The sequence below is a fragment of the Trematomus bernacchii genome, unplaced genomic scaffold, assembly GCF_902827165.1.
Source record: "Trematomus bernacchii unplaced genomic scaffold, fTreBer1.1, whole genome shotgun sequence".
Lineage (NCBI taxonomy): Eukaryota > Metazoa > Chordata > Actinopteri > Perciformes > Nototheniidae > Trematomus > Trematomus bernacchii.
Window position 1 is genome coordinate 1,892,929 of NW_022987720.1, and position 23,778 is coordinate 1,916,706.

Below are 23,778 nucleotides of genomic sequence, written 5' to 3' on the forward strand. Positions count from 1 at the left end.
CAAATCATCAAAAACTCTGCCAAACAAAAAGGTGCAAGCGCGGTAAGAAATATATATTTATTGATCTGCATTCACATACACCAAATAAAGCAAATTACCATAGAATGCAAAGACAATGTAATCAGCCTACTCCTGCAGGTCAGTTGATCTAAGCTTTCTGATCAATAGAATCTCTCTGTCAAATGTAAGCCACAACAGGAATAAAGCAAAGAATGCAGCATATATTTGAGGAAGTGTGTAGATTAAAAAAATAAAATGTTGTGTAAAAACACACTTAAACCTGGTCTTCCTGAAAGAGCAACAGATCATCAGCTAGTCACCGATACACTGTGACACCATTGTTGGCTGTCGTTAAAGATGCAGCAGACTTATAAACTTTAACCACCCAAACATTTCACGTTTTGTGAAATTGCACGACATTCTTCATTACTTGATGCATTTAGTTATCAAGGAAAAACGAGTGGTTCTAGCTCATAGCACACTCTCCCAGCCAGATCTTCAGGCATCCTCTCCACAGAGTTATCAACATCAGCATTGTTTTCTTCCTGCCCGGGGCTGTGCGTCTGCTCATTGTCTTGGGTATTTCTGGCACTGAGGGGAATGAGGAGGAGGACAATTGCAATCAATTTAAAGTTGTTTGATCTAAAACAAAATATGTATATCTTTGCAAATAACATTATATTTACTACCTTTCATAGAGGGCTCCATTGCACCTGTCGTCGAGATCATCCTTTAATGCTCCTCCAAACCTGTTACTGAACTGAACCATAGTACCTGGAAAGTAAAAATGTTAAAGTGATACAAATACAAGGGATCCAGAGAAAACTAATTTTCTAAAAATGCTTTTACTGAATTGTTTGGCCATTTGGGGGCCAGTTTGACAAATTGGGGATGTCTTTTTTTTATGCATGGCTCTGCAATGTAACTGGTATAATTGTGTTTAACATGTTGACGATAGTGTTACAACAGTTCCACCAATTACTTTTTGGTTATGTATGTCATTATATGAAACAACCATGGTTAGACTGTTAGACTGTAAGTGTGGTTGTCTTTAGGTTTGGGGGTACTTTTTTTATCATAATTAAGGTGCTGCAACAATCCTTAGAGCCAAAGAGATCAGTCAAATTGATTATAATTTAACACAGTAGCCTAAAATGACGCTATGAGAGCAGTGAGAGTGGACAAAACATGTAAAGAGAGATGCAAAAACGTTATTTGCTGTGAAGGATTGAACCATCCAATTTTGTTATGTTTTGTGTGAAACTCACCAGCAACCCTCCTTCTCTTTCTCCACATCAGGTAACCTATAACCCCCACAAGTAACACTAACAGCAAACCCACAACCCATCCTGTGACCACTGAAGAGGATGAGGCCGCTGTAGGGGTCAAAAGATCATTTAGTTAGCAAAGGAGAAAACTAGCCATTTTAAGTCAAATCATTTCTCAAGGGCTCCTTGGGTCTTACCGACTACAGAGACTTGGAGTGACTTGGAGGGAACTGAAGAGAAGGACATTGAAGAAATGTTCACTCCGTAGATGCACCTATAATCCCCTTGGGTTTTATAATCTATTGCAGGAAAGTCAAAGGTTGTCATGTAGTGGATGGAGTAGCCAAATGCAGGCACCGCTTCAGTGGCATTGTTGTGGGACTTTGTCAGATAGAAGAAACCTCCAGTGTATATGGAATGAGTAGAGCAAGTGATGGAGAAGCTGTTCCCTTGGGTGACCGATATTTTGTCAGGGGTGAAGACCACCATTGCATGAGGAGACGACAGGGAGAGGGTGGGTTTTTCCAGTTTCACTGCAGATTAGAAAACCTTTTTTTAACAACTCATTTGGATCACAAAACCTGTTTGCAATCTTGCAGTCAAATTAACCCTTTTGCTAAAGCCTGCCACATCAGCTTAAGAAAAGCTTAGTTTTAAAAACAAAATAAGCAATTTCAGAGAGAAACAGATCTACAATATGCATTTGAAAGATTTATCGGAGTTCATTTCGCATTTGTTGCTCATTTACTTAACGCTTTGCTCTGCTAATTTCAAAGATAGCACCACAGGTTTTTACATAGAAACACAGGCTAAACATTTTTAAACGTATATTATCTCTCTCTGGGTATCGAGCAATCTCTATTTCAGACACTCCAAGCACTACTGTTAACCATAACTACGAACAGACTGAAACTGATCTAAACAATGGCATGACAGTCAATATAGCATATATAGTTTAATAGCCAAATAGTTATCAAACAGAATTATTGACCTATGATGGAGAGCTCTGCCGTTTCTCCTTGAGGAAAATAGATGACTTGATTGGGCAATTTCTTTTGATATTCACAGAAATATGACCCCTTCTGGTTGAAATCTACTGAATGGAAGATAAAGGTTGCAGCTTCATTCTCCGTGTATCTTTCCATTTTAAAGGAGTCTTGGGTCCTCTTCAGGACGAATGTCCCGCCCAACTGTTCTGCTAGTATAGTGCATGTGATCTCAACTTTGGTACCCCAGTTTACCTCTGGAGCGGGAATCAAAGTGATTATGGGCTTGTGTAGAGCACCTGAAAAAGACAATAAGCGTCATTAGAGCGTGATGTAATACCAGTTAGAAGGTAATGATTTCATTCACAAATTAGAAAAGGAGCCAGGCCTCTCACCTATACAGATAACACTAGCATCTTCTCCGTGCCCGCAGTTATTTTCTCCAAAACCATTGTGCGGACAATGTGTGATTGCATTCTCTTCGCCTGCACACTCCACATTATCCAGCCATATTGGACCAGTGCCTCTACCAAAGTGGGCACTTGAAGGAGCAGAAACTGCATGTCCGCAGCTAAGCTGTCTACATACCACATCACCATTGCCAAGTGACCATTCATCATCACACACAGTCCCCCACTGGCCTTTGTAGAGAATCTCCAATCTACCGGAGCATTGACCTGTGCCGCCGACCAACCGAATCTGTGCTGCATTTAAAAATGTAATTTAGGTGAGTTCAACAGCAAGCGACAGTCCTTAAGTCATGTTTCAACAAACAATTCTAAAAAACATTAATACATATTGTAAAACAAAAAGTGAATATGTTTGTATTTTAAAAATATTGTTTGTCCCATCATTATATGAGAAGCTAATTTTGACAGTGACGAGGGAAAAGGTTGACTTACGGTAACCTACTGTAATTATGTGTAACTTTTGTCACGTACGTGAAAAATGTAAGCAATACATATTGGGCAATATTCTGATATGCTTTCGTGCTTAGCGTCAGTAAGTATAAACATTACTAGAGCCATTGGCAAGTTAGCATAGCTTAGCATAAAAACAGGAAACCAGAAAGCGTGTCTTTGTCTAAAAAAGTAAATTAAAAAACTCTGGCAACCATTACCTATAACACTAAATAAATAATTAACCATTAACATATATCTGAATTAATTTAAGGAAGCTTGTTTTTTTCATTCCTAATTCAAAGCTGAGCTAAGCGGCTGCCATCCTCAGTTTCCTATTTAACTTAGTGTCTGGTGAGAGTGTCAATCTTCTCATCTAACTCTTGACAATAAAGCTGATTAGTGTATTTCCAAAAAGTTGATCTATTGCTTTAAGGAATGATTACACATCCTTTATTATTGTTATTATATTTGTTACCCAAAAGCATGTGAGAATGTTCAACACGTAATTTTAAAGGCCATACCTGCACAGACAGTGCCAGCGTCATGTCCGTGCCCACAGCTTGCTCCTCTGTAACCTTTGGCCGAGCATTGCCGAAGAGATGTCACATTGTCAAAACATGAATTGCTCGCCTCCACTACTGGTCCACTGCCTTCACCAAAATGGGCACCGCCTGGAGCGTTCTTGGCCTCACCGCATTCAAGCTGCTCACACACCACCTGAGCTTTACTCAGGTTCCAGTCTGTGTCACACACAGTTTGCCACATGTCGCCATGACGGACCTCTACTCTGCCAGAGCACACATCCTTACCATTCGCCAACCGGACCTCCAAACTTCCTGTGATATGAGGTAAACTGAAATTATTTTACAGTACATTTTAAAAGTTTTAAAAAAACCACTTGTTGCCTATATTGCACACCATTCAGATTTGGAACACAACACATTTAACTATATGGAAATGGGCATAAGATTGAATGTGGCAATTTAGTAAATAGAGTTTTGTAAAACCAACTGAAAAAGCCCTACATTTAATTGTACAAAAAATAGGATTGATAGAACTGAACTAAACATTATAGAATGCATAACATTTGTTTTAGATATGCTTTTTCTTACCTGTGCAGACAACACCAGCAACTGAGGTAGTGTTGCAGGTTCTGTCTCTTAAAGGACTTTGTGAGCACTGATCCAGTGTTGACTCCAATCCATTGCAATCGATTCGATTGATCCAGGTATGTCCTGTGCCATGGCCATACTCAGTCTTTGTGGTAATCTTATGAGCTGTCCCGCAGTCAAGCTGTCTGCACGCCACTTTTGCATCATTCACATCCCAGGATTCACCACACACAGTGCCCCACTGGCCGTTGTCGTAAAACTCCACTCTTCCAGCACAACGACTGGACCCATTGGACAACCTCACATTGCCTGGAAATGACAGTTGTTATATACGTATACAGTATGTACATTCCAACTTTGCTGTTGTTTTTTATTTATGCTACATTAGTGGTCTCCAGGGGCATATGCTAGTGACTGAAAATGTCTGTTGTTTAATTGGTATCATTAGTAAAACATATTGTGTAATATTGCTTCAATTCCAATTGAAACAGGTGCAGTTAACCAGCCCGGGGAGCAACATTGTTAGTCATTAGCTTGGTACCATCTGTGATTTCAGCAATTGAGCTTGTAACATACAAGTTTGCTTGGCTCATTGCTTTGACATCTGACAATCTGGCCTTGTCTTTTTGTGTTGACAAATAAAAGAAAGTCAGCAAATGCCCCACTCTTTTTAGAAATCAGTGTTTTGTGGGCTTGTTGAAAACGATCGTGGGCTACACGGCAGTCCTGAAGCCATTTTTAGACGCTGTTTCCATAATTGCCTAAAAAAGGTTCATGCTAATCTTGTTTAAAAAAATGTACCACTTCAAATATCAATTAAACTTCAAGTCTTACCTAAACATTTTACAGATGCCTCTTCAATGCGATCATGGCTTGTTCTTCCACGTTCTCTCAGTGTGCACTGTGAGAGAGAACTCTCTCTACCGTTACAGCTGACCTGATACCCTCCAGGATGTCCGCCATGACCGTATGATCCTGGAAGCTTGTCAGGATCTCCGCAATTCATCTCTCTGCACACCACTGTTGCTTCATTTATTCCCCAGTTAACATTATATGGTGTTGCCCATTTGACACCAGTGTAGAACTCAACCCTGCCAGAGCACTGGTCAGTCCCATTGATCAGTCTAATTGTAGCTGGGAAGCAAAAAGCAGAGAATCAGCAACTGATGTTCTTAGCATGTTTGTCATGACATTCAAATTGTATGTAGCATTCTCCAGATACCCTTCTAAACAACTTCACAATCAACATTTCTGGATTAAACGTTGTCAGGAAATTCAAAACAAAGAGACATAGAGACAGACGGGCGAACAGACTGACGGACAGGCAGCCGAGACAGACAGAAATTGCTTTAGTAAAACATTTTGATGTAAGTCAAATTACCAAGAATAATCAGCAAAATACTGATATTAGGAACTGTGTCTTCATGGAAATAGTAACACTTTTCAGAGGCTGGCAGGCATGTTCATGTAATGGGGTAAGGGATGTCACCGGAGTGACTCTGTTTACTGTTGGTGGCGCATTTTATATATAAATCACTATATAAATAACATAATAACAATAACAACCATAACATATTGCATAGGAGCTCACTGCAGGCTATAATTCAATGTTTCCTGTGTTAAGGGTGACAGTTAAAAGCAAGCAAATGAACATTGAAAATTGAAATAATATAAATAACATGCAAAAAGCAATAAAATAACCGAGATGATACCTGAGCACACCACACCCGCATCTTCCATATGGCCACAGTTATTTTCTCCACGGGGGGCATGTCGGCAGTGCAATAGCGACGTCTCATTACCGACACATCTAACATCATCCAGCCAAATGTCTCCTTGGCCTGCACCAAAGAAGGAAGAGGATTTGGCCGTCTTAGGTGTTCCACAGTCCATGGCTCTGCAAACCACCTGAGCATCTTTGATGTCCCACTCATCATCACACACAGTTCCCCACGCGCCATCATGAAGAACCTCCACTCTACCAGAGCATCGATCAGTGCCGTTCACAAGCCTTAGCGGTGGATTACCTGAGGACATGTCCACTCATGTTAACATTACTTACAAGCTAGACTGAAATAATCCAAATATTAAGCTTTGTCTGAACTTTCAGTTTAGTAGTTATTAAGGTAGTTAGTTAGTTGCAACCATTAGAATATTCACCAGTAAATAGCAATAATAAGGTGTAATGCACATACAGTATGCCAATTCTGTTTTTTAATTAACCACTTGTCCTTTGCTATAATGGTTGAACAGTGCTGCAGTGCAAATGTACCTTCCTTTTGTGTCTTACCTGCACATGAAAGAGAAAACGCTTCACATGTCCCGGTGTAATCTTGAATATTGCATTTGGAGAAGGAATCCACAGGGCCAGAGCATCTACTTGAATACCCTCTGAGTGTGCTGTCACCAAAATTGAAGCTTTCTTGGATTTTTTTTGGAGCACCACAACCTAGTTCCTGACACACCACTGCAGCATCTTCACTGGCCAAGTTATTACAAATTTTCCCCCAGTGGAAATTGGCTAAGACTTCCACTCTGCCAGAGCAGCGGTCACTCCCATTGGCCAATCTGAGCGATTCTTGAAAGCAGATAAGAAGAGGTATTTTATTAAGAAAGTTCATGAAAAATGCAAATATGTCTGCAATGACTCTGCCAACTATAAAAAGAGAAACAGCCAAAACTTCAGCAAACTGTCATACAAAAAACAACTAATACTTTCCAGAAATTGCATGCATTACCATTGCACACAAATGCCAATATTTAGGATTGGCAATTGAATTTCCACTATTAATTAGAACAAATAAAGAGTGTTACCTGAGCATATAACACCAGCATCTTCATTGTGGTCACAGTCGTGTTCTCCAAAACCTCTGTGCGGGCATTCAGAAAGGGACTTCTCATGACCAGTGCACTCAACATCGTCCAACAAAACCTGATCCTGACCTCTTCCGAAAAAAGACTTGTACTTGACAGAGATAGCATTCCCACAATTCATCTCTCGACATGTCACATCTGCTTCCTGCATCCCCCATTTGTCATCACAAATCGTTCCCCAATTTCCATCGTGGTAGACTTCCACACGTCCAGAGCACCGACCATCAGAAGAACCGTTTACCAGTCGAATTGGTGTACTGTCTGTCAGGTGGGAAATAAAAAAATCAAGGGTATGTATATTCATAAGCCATCCAAAATGTAAGATTTATACAGGTGAAGTTTAACACACAATTATTGATGTAGCTTGAACACAGGAATTACTAACGTTCACAGACGATAGTAGCATCCACACAGCTTTCCTTGCTTTCCTGAATTCTGCACAGTGAGATAGAGCTCTCATTTCCTAAACAGTTGGGTTTGATGCCATGCAGGTCACGTGACTCTCCAAAATGTAGCTCTTCAGTCTGAGTGATAGGGGTGCCACAGTTAAGCTCTCGGCACACCACGACAGCGTCTAACGTCGCCCAGTCACTTTTGCATGCTCGTTTCCAGTTGCCTTCATGGTAGACTTCCACTCTGCCAGTACACCGATTGCTTCCGTTGACTACCTTCACATGTTCTGCAAATGATGTGCGCCGTTAAAAAAAATCTATAACCATTTGTGTATTAAAGAACAATCGCACATTTTGGGAAATACATTTTTGTTACTGGCAAAATCATATGACAACATTGAAACAACTTTCACCTGTATTTTTTAGTATACATCTGCAAAAAAGAGAAAGTTAGCTAAGCTTCACCAACAATTGTAAACAGTTGGAACAGTTTCCAGGCAACCACCAGAAACCTAAGGAAGTAACTGCTCAAGTCCAAGAATATACTTTCCCAGTGATGAAATCCGAAATGCTGTAGCTTAGCATAGTTAGCTCAGCTTATTTTAGCTTAGTGTGGTTAAGCTTGCTTTATCTTAGTTTTAACGCTTCTGCTGCAAAAATCCTCTAAAAGCAGAGAGCAAATGTGACCTGACAATATAACTGCTGCGTTTTCAAAGCAATATTGTGATCAGTTGCCAAGATAAATGCTGCGTTAGCTTTTTTTCTCCACTGCCGTATTTCCCAATTTCTCCCGAAAGTTTCACATGTTCTTGATTTAAATTGAGAAATCCTAGAAATGCAGAGTTTCGAAATACCTGATCTTCTGAGCTAACTTAGTCTATTCAAAGCAAAAGTTCAGCATTTTGGGAAACGTGATTACTTTGGGGGAGTTCGATAAAAAGATTGATTCTACTCTTCCATTCACTTGATAAACAAAAAGTCTACAGCAAGCAGCAACTTATCTAAGCACAGCAGAAACACTAAGAACAGAGATAGACCCTGGCTTTGTCTGAGGTTAACAAAATCCAGCACGTTCAAAGCTCCATCTTTAACACGTGTTTGTTTGTGAAAGAAATGACAATATGCCCTTTCATAATCTCCAGTATTTATGCTAAACTTAGTTTAGGGGCTGAGCTTTACCTTTGCCTTGTATGTCCAACTATAGATTTAATAAAAGGGATTATCCTTTTATTAAGAAAGTCATTGAGTACTGGTAATTTCAACTTTGAAAAACATAGACCAAACATACCATTAATTGAACTCTTGAAGTCTTACCTGAACAGGTAACCCCAGCATCTTCAGAGTGGCCGCAGTTATTTTGCCCCATTGGTCTGTGTGGGCACTTGAGGACAGATGTCTCATGACCAGTACACTGCACGTCATCCAACCAGATCATGTTCTTTCCCTCTCCAAAAGAGGCGCCTTTAGTGGCCTCAAGAGCTGTCCCGCAGTTTAACTCTCGACATACCACGTCAGCGTTGGCGAGGCTCCATTGGTCATCACACACAGTTCCCCAACTGCCTGTGTGCAAGACCTCCAGTCTACCAGAGCAACGTGAAGGCCCGACCAGCTTAACCTCAATGCATTCTATAAATGAAAAATGAACACACAATAGCTCAAGGACATGTCAGCCTGATCTCAGTGACAAATGGTCCTTTGTTGTTAGATCAGACTATAATTCAATTTGAGGCATGAGATCAATAGAATGTACTGACCTGCAAGCAGTGGTATACTCAACAGACCTAGAGCAGACACATGAGGTTTGTCATTAATATTTAAAACAATATTTTACAATAGCAGTGTTTGCTTTAATTCATCATATTTATTACGTATCAGGAAAGCTTGGCGATGTGCAGAAATACATAACTCCTTATTGTCCAACCTCAACTTTGTCAAATTGTTTTAAAGCAAGAAAATGTGAACAATCAATAATAAGAGCTGTCTTTCTTAAGGGTTTGAGAGCATGAGACCAAGTTGTTTGACTATCACATGATTTAAGAATTCAAGAAAAGAATGGAAAAATGTAAAACTTACCAACTGACAAGTAAAAAGCGAAGTGTCGTTTTTCAGCTGAAATGAAGATCATTGTGTCTTCAAAGTAGATCAAAAGCTGCAAAAATACAGTCAAAATGGGTATTGTTAAAAAAGTACTTTACTGTATTATCAGTCTTCAGTAGAACAAGAAAGTTGATTTTTGGAAGCCATCCAGTTCTTGTTGTTTTTTAACTAAACTCTTCAAATTAAATGATGTTGCCATCTAACCTTTTAAATCCAGCAGCTGCTTAAATGACCTCACAATTCAAAATAAAACGCTGATCATATCTGAAACATCCAAAAGACAGCAGCCTCGTGTACAGATCCAGTAATTGTTATGAATAAAAGGGGTTACATGGACTTGGACTGCAAACTGGAAGCATGTTGACATTTGGATCAATCATTAAAGACAGGGGATGAGCGGAGATTTCATTTTGTTTTACACAACACCTACATTACTTTCTAAAAAGACATTATATTCAACAGCATATATGAAAACTAATGCTGGTAAACAGTAGTAGATAGTATTAGTAAGATAGAGACTCTGATGTAGCGACACAACGAAGGTTGAGCTACCGAAAAATAAAAGGGAAATGTTGATTAAAAAGACAGTTGTTGTTTAACGAATGACAACATGTGAACACCGACTCCCACCTGTCCCTAGAATCTCATCGCCTTATCATTCCCAGCAGTCCTTTTATGTTGAATTTGTTAAAAGAACAGCCAATCGATTTCAATGTAGTATAAACAAGCTTAAATAAACAGGCCATTTTTGATTGGCCTGTTTTATTTTCTTCATCTCAGTTTAATATCTTATTCTGTTGCAGGAACTTAACAAAAAAAGGTATTTAAGGATATTAAAGCAATTATAGATAAAATCCGTGTGTTATAAACAGGAACTTGCTTTCATCTGGAATACTGTTTTCAATGTTCAAGACAATCGTATTGTTGTCATGGATCGAAACTTAATATGGTCAGTCCTAATAATTAATATGTTACCTTTGTTACTTCAAAATGTGATCCAAGACCTGGATATTATAAACAGTAAAATAAGCGTTTTGTTTGTGTTGAGGTTAAACAAGGTGAGCAGATTTGCACACAACATGTCTGCCTGTATGGAGACACTCACTTATGTGATTCATGTTGTTGACATTCCAGCCTGCTTACGTCTATCATGAAACCACAAAAACACGAACTACCAGCAGTGGTGGAAAATAACTAAGTATATTGTCCCACTACTGAACCTAAGAGCTTGTAGAGGTACTTGTACTTGAATATTTCCAGTGTATTCTTTCTTTCTTTCTTCTTCTCCACCAAGTTTCAGGTTGGATTGTACTTTTTAGTCTATATTCTTTTTTGCATTGAAGGCCTTTTGAGTGGAACAGCATAGGTGTCAATGATAATTAATAATGATGCTGAATACATTCAGTTCATCTTTTATTGTCCAGGTTATGCTGAGGAATTTGTTATAACAATTACTGATGATGATTGATAAAACATATTCATGTATTTGATAGTTCACATATCTTGGCAGTGTTTGGTAACAATTGGGCACATTTTCCCCCAGCAGGGTCAAATCATCAAAAACTCTGCCAAACAAAAAGGTGCAAGCGCGGTAAGAAATATATATTTATTGATCTGCATTCACATACACCAAATAAAGCAAATTACCATAGAATGCAAAGACAATGTAATCAGCCTACTCCTGCAGGTCAGTTGATCTAAGCTTTCTGATCAATAGAATCTCTCTGTCAAATGTAAGCCACAACAGGAATAAAGCAAAGAATGCAGCATATATTTGAGGAAGTGTGTAGATTAAAAAAATAAAATGTTGTGTAAAAACACACTTAAACCTGGTCTTCCTGAAAGAGCAACAGATCATCAGCTAGTCACCGATACACTGTGACACCATTGTTGGCTGTCGTTAAAGATGCAGCAGACTTATAAACTTTAACCACCCAAACATTTCACGTTTTGTGAAATTGCACGACATTCTTCATTACTTGATGCATTTAGTTATCAAGGAAAAACGAGTGGTTCTAGCTCATAGCACACTCTCCCAGCCAGATCTTCAGGGATCCTCTCCACAGAGTTATCAACATCAGCATTGTTTTCTTCCTGCCCGGGGCTGTGCGTCTGCTCATTGTCTTGGGTATTTCTGGCACTGAGGGGAATGAGGAGGAGGACAATTGCAATCAATTTAAAGTTGTTTGATCTAAAACAAAATATGTATATCTTTGCAAATAACATTATATTTACTACCTTTCATAGAGGGCTCCATTGCACCTGTCGTCGAGATCATCCTTTAATGCTCCTCCAAACCTGTTACTGAACTGAACCATAGTATCTGGAAAGTAAAAATGTTAAAGTGATACAAATACAAGGGATCCAGAGAAAACTAATTTTCTAAAAATGCTTTTACTGAATTGTTTGGCCATTTGGGGGCCAGTTTGACAAATTGGGGATGTCTTTTTTTATGCATGGCTCTGCAATGTAACTGGTATTATTGTGTTTAACATGTTGACTATAGTGTTACAACAGTTCCACCAATTACTTTTTGGTTATGTATGTCATTATATGAAACAACCATGGTTAGACTGTTAGACTGTAAGTGTGGTTGTCTTTAGGTTTGGGGGTACTTTTTTATCATAATTAAGGTGCTGCAACAATCCTTAGAGCCAAAGAGATCAGTCAAATTGATTATAATTTAACACAGTAGCCTAAAATGACGCTATGAGAGCAGTGAGAGTGGACAAAACATGTAAAGAGAGATGCAAAAACGTTATTTGCTGTGAAGGATTGAACCATCCAATTTTGTTATGTTTTGTGTGAAACTCACCAGCAACCCTCCTTCTCTTTCTCCACATCAGGTAACCTATAACCCCCACAAGTAACACTAACAGCAAACCCACAACCCATCCTGTGACCACTGAAGAGGATGAGGCCGCTGTAGGGGTCAAAAGATCATTTAGTTAGCAAAGGAGAAAACTAGCCATTTTAAGTCAAATCATTTCTCAAGGGCTCCTTGGGTCTTACCGACTACAGAGACTTGGAGTGACTTGGAGGGAACTGAAGAGAAGGACATTGAAGAAATGTTCACTCCGTAGATGCACCTATAATCCCCTTGGGTTTTATAATCTATTGCAGGAAAGTCAAAGGTTGTCATGTAGTGGATGGAGTAGCCAAATGCAGGCACCGCTTCAGTGGCATTGTTGTGGGACTTTGTCAGATAGAAGAAACCTCCAGTGTATATGGAATGAGTAGAGCAAGTGATGGAGAAGCTGTTCCCTTGGGTGACCGATATTTTGTCAGGGGTGAAGACCACCATTGCATGAGGAGACGACAGGGAGAGGGTGGGTTTTTCCAGTTTCACTGCAGATTAGAAAACCTTTTTTTAACAACTCATTTGGATCACAAAACCTGTTTGCAATCTTGCAGTCAAATTAACCCTTTTGCTAAGGCCTGCCACATCAGCTTAAGAAAAGCTTAGTTTTAAAAACAAAATAAGCAATTTCAGAGAGAAACAGATCTACAATATGCATTTGAAAGATTTATCGGAGTTCATTTCGCATTTGTTGCTCATTTACTTAACGCTTTGCTCTGCTAATTTCAAAGATAGCACCACAGGTTTTTACATAGAAACACAGGCTAAACATTTTTAAATGTATATTAACTCTCTCTGGGTATCGAGCAATCTCTATTTCAGACACTCCAAGCGCTACTGTTAACCATAACTACGAACAGACTGAAACTGATCTAAACAATGGCATGACAGTCAATATAGCATATATAGTTTAATAGCCAAATAGTTATCAAACAGAATTATTGACCTATGATGGAGAGCTCTGCCGTTTCTCCTTGAGGAAAATAGATGACTTGATTGGGCAATTTCTTTTGATATTCACAGAAATATGACCCCTTCTGGTTGAAATCTACTGAATGGAAGATAAAGGTTGCAGCTTCATTCTCCGTGTATTTTTCCATTTTAAAGGAGTCTTGGGTCCTCTTCAGGACGAATGTCCCGCCCAACTTTTCTGCTAGTATAGTGCATGTGATCTCAACTTTGGTACCCCAGTTTACCTCTGGAGCGGGAATCAAAGTGATTTTGGGCTTGTGTAGAGCACCTGAAAAAGACAATAAGCGTCATTAGAGCGGGATGTAATACCAGTTAGAAGGTAATGATTTCATTCACAAATTAGAAAAGGAGCCAGGCCTCTCACCTATACAGATAACACTAGCATCTTCTCCGTGCCCGCAGTTATTTTCTCCAAAACCGTTGTGCGGACAATGTGTGATTGCATTCTCTTCGCCTGCACACTCCACATTATCCAGCCATATTGGACCAGTGCCTCTACCAAAGTGGGCACTTGAAGGAGCAGAAACTGCATGTCCGCAGCTAAGCTGTCTACATACCACATCACCATTGCCAAGTGACCATTCATCATCACACACAGTCCCCCACTGGCCTTTGTAGAGGATCTCCAATCTACCAGAGCATTGACCTGTGCCGCCGACCAACCGAATCTGTGCTGCATTTAAAAATGTAATTTAGGTGAGTTCAACAGCAAGCGACAGTCCTTAAGTCATGTTTCAACAAACAATTCTAAAAAACATTAATACATATTGAAAAACAAAAAGTGAATATGTATGTATTTTAAAAATATTGTTTGTCCCATCATTATATGAGAAGCTAATTTTGACAGTGACGAGGGAAAAGGTTGACTTACGGTAACCTAATTATGTGTAACTTTTGTCACGTACGTGAAAAATGTAAGCAATACATATTGGGCAATATTCTGATATGCTTTCGTGCTTAGCGTCAGTAAGTATAAACATTACTAGAGCCAATGGCAAGTTAGCATAGCTTAGCATAAAAACAGGAAACCAGAAAGCGTGTCTTTGTCTAAAAAAGTAAATAAAAAAACTCTGGCAACCATTACCTATAACACTAAATAAATAATTAACCATTAACATATATCTGAATTAATTTAAGGAAGCTTGTTTGTTTCATTCCTAATTCAAAGCTGAGCTACTGTAAGCGGCTGCCATCCTCAGTTTCCTATTTAACTTAGTGTCTGGTGAGAGTGTCAATCTTCTCATCTAACTCTTGACAATAAAGCTGATTAGTGTATTTCCAAAAAGTTGATCTATTGCTTTAAGGAATGATTACACATCCTTTATTATTGTTATTATATTTGTTACCCAAAAGCATGTGAGAATGTTCAACACGTAATTTTAAAGGCCATACCTGCACAGACAGTGCCAGCGTCATGTCCGTGCCCACAGCTTGCTCCTCTGTAACCTTTGGCCGAGCATTGCCGAAGAGATGTCACATTGTCAAAACATGAATTGCTCGCCTCCACTACTGGTCCACTGCCTTCACCAAAATGGGCACCGCCTGGAGCGTTCTTGGCCTCACCGCATTCAAGCTGCTCACACACCACCTGAGCTTTACTCAGGTTCCAGTCTGTGTCACACACAGTTTGCCACATGTCGCCATGACGGACCTCTACTCTGCCAGAGCACACATCCTTACCATTCGCCAACCGGACCTCCAAACTTCCTGTGATATGAGGTAAACTGAAATTATTTTACAGTACATTTAAAAAGTTTTAAAAAACCACTTGTTGCCTATATTGCACACCATTCAGATTTGGAACACAACACATTTAACTATATGGAAATGGGCATAAGATTGAATGTGGCAATTTAGTAAATAGAGTTTTGTAAAACCAACTGAAAAAGCCCTACATTTAATTGTACAAAAAATAGGAGTGATAGAACTGAACTAAACATTATAGAATGCATAACATTTGTTTTAGATATGCTTTTTCTTACCTGTGCAGACAACACCAGCAACTGAGGTAGTGTTGCAGGTTCTGTCTCTTAAAGGACTTTGTGAGCACTGACCCAGTGTTGACTCCAATCCATTGCAATCGATTCGATTGATCCAGGTATGTCCTGTGCCATGGCCATACTCAGTCTTTGTGGTAATCTTATGAGCTGTCCCGCAGTCAAGCTGTCTGCACGCCACTTTTGCATCATTCACATCCCAGGATTCACCACACACAGTGCCCCACTGGCCGTTGTCGTAAAACTCCACTCTTCCAGCACAACGACTGGACCCATTGGACAACCTCACATTGCCTGGAAATGACAGTTGTTATATACGTATATGTATATACAGTATGTACATTCCAACTTTGCTGTTGTTTTTTATTTATGCTACATTAGTGGTCTCCAGGGGCATATGCTAGTGACTGAAAATGTCTGTTGTTTAATTGGTATCATTAGTAAAACATATTGTGTAATATTGCTTCAATTCCAATTGAAACAGGTGCAGTTAACCAGCCCGGGGAGCAACATTGTTAGTCATAGCTTGGTACCATCTGTGATTTCAGCAATTGAGCTTGTAACATACAAGTTTGCTTGGCTCATTGCTTTGACATCTGACAATCTGGCCTTGTCTTTTTGTGTTGACAAATAAAAGAAAGTCAGCAAATGCCCCACTCTTTTTAGAAATCAATGTTTTGTGGGCTTGTTGAAAACGATCGTGGGCTACACGGCAGTACTGAAGCCATTTTTAGACGCTGTTTCCATAATTGCCTAAAAAAGGTTCATGCTAATCTTGTTTAAAAAAATGTACCACTTCAAATATCAATTAAACTTCAAGTCTTACCTAAACATTTTACAGATGCCTCTTCAATGCGATCATGGCTTGTTCTTCCACGTTCTCTCAGTGTGCACTGTGAGAGAGAACTCTCTCTACCGTTACAGCTGACCTGATACCCTCCAGGATGTCCGCCATGACCGTATGATCCTGGAAGCTTGTCAGGATCTCCGCAATTCATCTCTCTGCACACCACTGTTGCTTCATTTATTCCCCAGTTAACATTATATGGTGTTGCCCATTTGACACCAGTGTAGAACTCAACCCTTCCAGAGCACTGGTCAGTCCCATTGATCAGTCTAATTGTAGCTGGGAAGCAAAAAGCAGAGAATCAGCAACTGATGTTCTTAGCATGTTTGTCATGACATTCAAATTGTATGTAGCATTCTCCAGATACCCTTCTAAACAACTTCACAATCAACATTTCTGGATTAAACGTTGTCAGGAAATTCAAAACAAAGAGACATAGAGACAGACGGGCGAACAGACTGACAGACAGGCAGCCGAGACAGACAGACAGACAGACAGACAGAAATTCCTTTAGTAAAACATTTTGATGTAAGTCAAATTACCAAGAATAATCAGCAAAATACTGATATTAGGAACTGTGTCTTCATGGAAATAGTAACACTTTTCCGAGGCTGGCAGGCATGTTCATGTAATGGGGTAAGGGATGTCACCGGAGTGACTCTGTTTACTGTTGGTGGCGCATTTTATATATAAATCACTATATAAATAACATAATAACAATAACAACCATAACATATTGCATAGGAGCTCACTGCAGGCTATAATTCAATTGTTCCTGTGTTAAGGGTGACAGTTAAAAGCAAGCAAATGAACATTGAAAATTGAAATAATATAAATAACATGCAAAAAGCAATAAAATAACCGAGATGATACCTGAGCACACCACACCCGCATCTTCCATATGGCCACAGTTATTTTCTCCACGGGGGGCATGTCGGCAGTGCAATAGCGACGTCTCATTACCGACACATCTAACATCATCCAGCCAAATGTCTCCTTGGCCTGCACCAAAGAAGGAAGAGGATTTGGCCGTCTTAGGTGTTCCACAGTCCATGGCTCTGCAAACCACCTGAGCATCTTTGATGTCCCACTCATCATCACACACAGTTCCCCACGCGCCATCATGAAGAACCTCCACTCTACCAGAGCATCGATCAGTGCCGTTCACAAGCCTTAGCGGTGGATTACCTGAGGACATGTCCACTCATGTTAACATTACTTACAAGCTAGACTGAAATAATCCAAATATTAAGCTTTGTCTGAACTTTCAGTTTAGTAGTTATTAAGGTAGTTAGTTAGTTGCAACCATTAGAATATTCACCAGTAAATAGCAATAATAAGGTGTAATGCACATACAATATGCCAATTCTGTTTTTTAATTAACCACTTGTCCTTTGCTATAATGGTTGAACAGTGCTGCAGTGCAAATGTACCTTCCTTTTGTGTCTTACCTGCACATGAAAGAGAAATGGCTTCACATGTCCCGGTGTAATCTTGAATATTGCATTTGGAGAAGGAATCCACAGGGCCAGAGCATCTACTTGAATACCCTCTGAGTGTGCTGTCACCAAAATTGAAGCTTTCTTGGATTTTTTTTGGAGCACCACAACCTAGTTCCTGACACACCACTGCAGCATCTTCGCTGGCCAAGTTATTACAAATTTTCCCCCAGTGGAAATTGGCTAAGACTTCCACTCTGCCAGAGCAGCGGTCAGTCCCATTGGCCAATCTGAGCGATTCTTGAAAGCAGATAAGAAGAGGTATTTTTTTTTTTTTAGAAAGTTCATGAAAAATGCAAATATTTCTGCAATGACTCTGTCAACTATAAATAGAGAAACAGCCAAAACTTCAGCAAACTGTCATACAAAAAACAACTAATACTTTCCAGAAATTGCATGCATTACCATTGCACACAAATGCCAATATTTAGGATTGGCAATTGAATTTCCACTATTAATTAGAACAAATAAAGAGTGTTACCTGAGCATATAACACCAGCATCTTCATTGTGGTCACAGTCGTGTTCTCCAAAACCTCTGTGCGGGCATTCAGAAAGGGACTTCTCATGACCAGTGCACTCAACATCGTCCAACAAAACCTGATCCTGACCTCTTCCGAAAAAAGACTTGTACTTGACAGAGATAGCATTCCCACAATTCATCTCTCGACATGTCACATCTGCTTCCTGCATCCCCCATTTGTCATCACAAATCGTTCCCCAATTTCCATCGTGGTAGACTTCCACACGTCCAGAGCACCGACCATCAGAAGAACCGTTTACCAGTCGAATTGGTGTACTGTCTGTCAGGTGGGAAATAAAAAAATCAAGGGTATGTATATTCATAAGCCATCCAAAATGTAAGATTTATACAGGTGAAGTTTAACACAAAATGATTGATGTAGCTTGAACACAGGAATTACTAACGTTCACAGACGATAGTAGCATCCACACAGCTTTCCTTGCTTTCCTGAATTCGGCACAGTGAGATAGAGCTCTCATTTCCTAAACAGTTGGGTTTGATGCCATGCAGGTCACGTGACTCTCCAAAATATAGCTCTTCAGTCTGAGTGATAGGGGTGCCACAGTTAAGCTCTCGGCACACCACGACAGCGTCTAACGTGGCCCAGTCACTTTTGCATGCTCGTTTCCAGTTGTCTTCATGGTAGACTTCCACTCTGCCAGTACACCGATTGCTTCCGTTGACTACCTTCACATGTTCTGCAAATGATGTGCGCCGTTAAAAAAATCTATAACCATTTGTGTATTAAAGAACAATCGCACATTTTGGGAAATACATTTTTGTTACTGGCAAAATCATATGACAACATTGAAACAACTTTCACCTGTATTTTTTAGTATACATCTGCAAAAAAGAGAAAGTTAGCTAAGCTTCACCAACAATTGTAAACAGTTGGAACGGTTTCCAGGCAACCACCAGAAACCTAAGGAAGTAACTGCTCAAGTCCAAGAATATATTTTCCCAGTGATGAAATCCGAAATTCTGTAGCTTAGCATAGTTAGCTCAGCTTATTTTAGCTTAGTGTGGTTAAGCTTGCTTTATCTTAGTTTTAACGCTTCTGCTGCAAAAATCCTCTAAAAGCAGAGAGCAAATGTGACCTGACAATATAACCGCTGGGTTTTCAAAGCAATATTGTGATCAGTTGCCAAGATAAATGCTGCGTTAGCTTTTTTTCTCCACTGCCGTATTTCCCAATTTCTCCCGAAAGTTTCACATGTTCTTGATTTAAATTGAGAAATCCTAGAAATGCAGAGTTTCGAAATACCTGATCTTCTGAGCTAACTTAGTCTATTCAAAGCAAAAGTTCAGCATTTTGGGAAACGTGATTACTTTGCGGGAGTTCGATAAAAAGATTGATTCTACTCTTCCTTTCACTTGATAAACAAAAAGTCTACAGCAAGCAGCAACTTATCTAAGCACAGCAGAAACACTAAGAACAGAGATAGACCCTGGCTTTGTCTGAGGTTAACAAAATCCAGCACGTTCAAAGCTCCACCTTTAACACGTGTTTGTTTGTGAAAGAAATGACAATATGCCCTTTCATAATCTCCAGTATTTATGCTAAACTTAGTTTAGGGGCTGAGCTTTACCTTTGCCTTGTATGTCCAACTATAGATTTAATAAAAGGGATTATCCTTTTATTAAGAAAGTCATTGAGTACTGGTAATTTCAATTTTGAAAAACATAGACCAAACATACCATTAATTGAACTCTTGAAGTCTTACCTGAACAGGTAACCCCAGCATCTTCAGAGTGGCCGCAGTTATTTTGCCCCATTGGTCTGTGTGTGCACTTGAGGACAGATGTCTCATGACCAGTACACTGCACATCATCCAACCAGATCATGTTCTTTCCCTCTCCAAAAGAGGCGCCTTTAGTGGCCTCAAGAGCTGTCCCGCAGTTTAACTCTCGACATACCACGTCAGCGTTGGCGAGGCTCCATTGGTCATCACACACAGTTCCCCAACTGCCTGTGTGCAAGACCTCCAGTCTACCAGAGCAACGTGAAGGCCCGACCAGCTTAACCTCAATGCATTCTATAAATGAAAAATGAACACACAATAGCTCAAGGACATGTCAGCCTGATCTCAGTGACAAATGGTCCTTTGTTGTTAGATCAGACTATAATTCAATTTGAGGCATGAGATCAATAGAATGTACTGACCTGCAAGCAGTGGTATACTCAACAGACCTAGAGCAGACACATGAGGTTTGTCATTAATATTTAAAACAATATTTTACAATAGCAGTGTTTGCTTTAATTCATCATATTTATTACGTATCAGGAAAGCTTGGCGATGTGCAGAAATACATAACTCCTTATTGTCCAACCTCAACTTTGTCAAATTGTTTTAAAGCAAGACAATGTGAACAATCAATAATAAGAGCTGTCTTTCTTAAGGGTTTGAGAGCATGAGACCAAGTTGTTTGACTATCACATGATTTAAGAATTCAAGAAAAGAATGGAAAAATTAAAAACTTACCAACTGACAAGTAAAAAGCGAAGTGTCGTTTTTCAGCTGAAATGAAGATCATTGTGTCTTCAAAGTAGATCAAAAGCTGCAAAAATACAGTCAAAATGGGTATTGTTAAAAAGTTACTTTACTGTATTATCAGTCTTCAGTAGAACAAGAAAGTTGATTTTTGGAAGCCATCCAGTTCTTGTTGTTTTTTAACTAAACTCTTCAAATTAAATGATGTTGCCATCTAACCTTTTAAATCCAGCAGCTGCTTAAATGACCTCACAATTCAAAATAAAACGCTGATCATATCTGAAACATCCAAAAGACAGCAGCCTCGTGTACAGATCCAGTAATTGTTATGAATAAAAGGGGTTACATGGACTTGGACTGCAAACTGGAAGCATGTTGACATTTGGATCAATCATTAAAGACAGGGGATGAGCGGAGATTTCATTTTGTTTTACACAACACCTACATTACTTTCTAAAAAGACATTATATTCAACAGCATATATGAAAACTAATGCTGGTAAACAGTAGTAGATAGTATTAGTAAGATAGAGACTCTGATGTAGCGACACAACGAAGGTTGAGCTACCGAAAAATAAAAGGGAAATGTTGATTAAAAAGACAGTTGTTGTTTAACGAATGACAACATGTGAACACCGACTCCCACCTGTCCCTAGAATCTCATCGCCTTATCATTCCCAGCAGTCCTTTTATGTTGAATTTGTTAAAAAAACAGCCAATCGATTTCAATGTAGTATAAACAAGCTTAAATAAACAGGCCATTTTTGATTGGCCTGTTTTATTTTCTTCATCTCAGTTTAATATCTTATTCTGTTGCAGGAACTTAACAAAAAAAGGTATTTAAGGATATTAAAGCAATTATAGATAAAATCTGTGTGTTATAAACAGGAACTTGCTTTCATCTGGAATACTGTTTTCAATGTTCAAGACAATCGTATTGTTGTCATGGATCGAAACTTAATATGGTCAGTCCTAATAATTAATATGTTGCCTTTGTTACTTCAAAATGTGATCCAAGACCTGGATATTATAAACAGAACTAAAAAAAACTCATCGTTACTTTCAACCCATGCTTTTTATGGATAATAAACCTCATCTGTAAGGTTAAATGCATCAAACATTGAGCTTTGAATCTAGTTTTACCCCAAATCATTGAAATATCATCATTTATTCTTACCTTACAGAATGGGTTGTAGTTTTTTGCTCATCACAACAAATTAAACCAACAGATCTACATTAACTGAGATATTTCCTTTCACTAACGCTTGACTTGATTGAACCAGTTCTTGTCCTCTGTCATCATGACCCATTAGGATGTGGTTTTGCAAACACTTCCCTTTCAGAAACCCTCAGTCATTTTTTTTGTTTGTTCAGCACCTTTTATAAATCTGGAATTTTCTGCCGTTTTCTAAGTGCCCCACAAATAAAATGTTTGACAGCAGGATGTACATTTAGTAAAACTTTATTTTCATACACAGCAAGTAAACATGTGTAGTTCTTCTCACATGATGTTTTTTCTTTTGTTCATAAGAAGATACATTAGTGATTACACTGAGGCAGCACATCATATTGCATAACATACTTGTCTATTCAGCATTATAGGTTGCCTGGTTTGGCCATCTGTTTGTATAATGTACAAGGAGTTCCCTTAATTTGCGTCCGGTTAACCGTTACATGGTTGTGTTGCAATTTCATGAAGAGAATAAGTTCCTTTTTATCCTGAGAGAATTGTCACATGCATGCTCACATACACGCTTTATTGTTAAAGTCAATGTTGGCCACTGAAAATAAAGCAGCTAAATTGAATCAAGCAATCGATAATTGTATCATTCACACCATTGATTTTCTTATCATGAAAAAGGACTAAATGAACATGACAGTGCTGATGGACTTTTCTGTGTCAGTACCTAAGGATTAATGATGATTCTTTCACATGCAATTTCAATATATTATTCATGTCTGTACTTTGTAACCTGTCCTGTATATGAACTGACAAATGTCTATGTGCAATTCATTTGTTTAAAACCGTAATACATAAGAGTTGGGCACCATTCACATTACCATCCAAAAAAAGTCTTATAAGGGAACTGTTTGACTGTACTGCAACCAGCCGCAAAACAAGTTTAAAGACTGTGAACCAGTATTCAAGATTAGCACAATAAGAGGCTCTAAAAGTAGTGAAGCGATTCCCTCAGCTTTCTAACAGTATTCCCAAATGACAGAAGTGAGGATCTTAATAGTTTGGACTTCAGGTTAAGCACATATTGATGTCTGGGTAAATCATTACACAGAGATTTGCATCATCCTTTGATGGGAAATGACATTACTCTGGGGGAGTTGGGCCTTGAAAAGCAAGCAATATTTTAGAAGTGACAAAAGTCAAATATAAGCCATTTAAATGTACGGCATCAAGTTAGTTACCCCTGAACTTCAGTTTATTTTATAGACATGAGTCATGTAATAGCATTACTCTGAGGCTATGTTTTTAGATATTCACCGTTCCGGCCCTTGTGTGTTTTCTGGCTGTTTGATGTCTGCCTCACCCTGATTGTTTTCACCTATTCCTCATTAGCGCTGTTCTCACCTGTCCCTTGTTTTGATGCTTCTTTCTTTGTGCATTTATTATGTGTGCTCCCCGTTTGGACCAATCTCCAGTTACCTTGACTCAGATATTGCCTAGTGTTTTTGAATGCCTTTTCACTTTGTTGGACTGCTTACACGTAAATCAAACCCTGCCTTTAATTAAAGACATTTAAAAAAAACTCTGTGTTCAAATTTAGCTGAGTCATTTGTTACTCATGCGTTTCCTATGGATTGTGTTAGTAATTTTTTTCTTATCCAGTTGCAATCACAGCACAAATGTGGATCCAATAGGTTTTTACAGTTTTGTTGCCTTTAGTTTTTTTGTATTTATGCAGTATAAAGAAATACAAAAAAAAATGTGTTTACCAAATTCTGT

At 39.0% G+C, this 23,778-nt stretch overlaps 2 protein-coding genes across 3 annotated transcripts; both read right to left on the reverse strand.

Moving 5' to 3' along the window:
* Positions 1 to 32: 32 nt before the first annotated feature.
* On the reverse strand, positions 33 to 9,952 carry LOC117492609 (deleted in malignant brain tumors 1 protein-like). Its single transcript, XM_034142965.1, has 17 exons — positions 9,836 to 9,952; positions 9,608 to 9,683; positions 9,289 to 9,315; positions 8,849 to 9,160; positions 7,528 to 7,821; positions 7,083 to 7,403; positions 6,559 to 6,846; positions 5,981 to 6,295; positions 5,103 to 5,402; positions 4,269 to 4,577; positions 3,678 to 3,992; positions 2,650 to 2,958; positions 2,260 to 2,553; positions 1,466 to 1,801; positions 1,269 to 1,376; positions 690 to 774; positions 33 to 591 (listed from the first exon to the last, which is right to left on the reverse strand). Exons 2-17 carry the CDS (start codon positions 9,657 to 9,659, stop codon positions 447 to 449), a joined length of 3,810 nt encoding a protein of 1,269 aa, XP_033998856.1. The 5' UTR covers positions 9,660 to 9,683; positions 9,836 to 9,952; the 3' UTR covers positions 33 to 446.
* Positions 9,953 to 11,218: 1,266 nt separating this feature from the next.
* On the reverse strand, positions 11,219 to 22,111 carry LOC117492608 (deleted in malignant brain tumors 1 protein-like). 2 transcript variants are annotated; one of them, XM_034142963.1, is made up of 17 exons: positions 21,997 to 22,111; positions 20,812 to 20,887; positions 20,493 to 20,519; positions 20,053 to 20,364; positions 18,733 to 19,026; positions 18,288 to 18,608; positions 17,759 to 18,046; positions 17,181 to 17,495; positions 16,287 to 16,586; positions 15,446 to 15,754; positions 14,856 to 15,170; positions 13,828 to 14,136; positions 13,438 to 13,731; positions 12,644 to 12,979; positions 12,447 to 12,554; positions 11,870 to 11,954; positions 11,219 to 11,771 (listed from the first exon to the last, which is right to left on the reverse strand). In XM_034142963.1, exons 2-17 carry the CDS (start codon positions 20,861 to 20,863, stop codon positions 11,627 to 11,629), a joined length of 3,810 nt encoding a protein of 1,269 aa, XP_033998854.1. In that variant the 5' UTR covers positions 20,864 to 20,887; positions 21,997 to 22,111; the 3' UTR covers positions 11,219 to 11,626. The 2 variants fall into 2 exon arrangements, with proteins under 2 accessions (XP_033998854.1, XP_033998855.1); XM_034142964.1 differs by lacking the exon at positions 21,997 to 22,111 and adding an exon at positions 21,040 to 21,155.
* Positions 22,112 to 23,778: the final 1,667 nt, after the last annotated feature.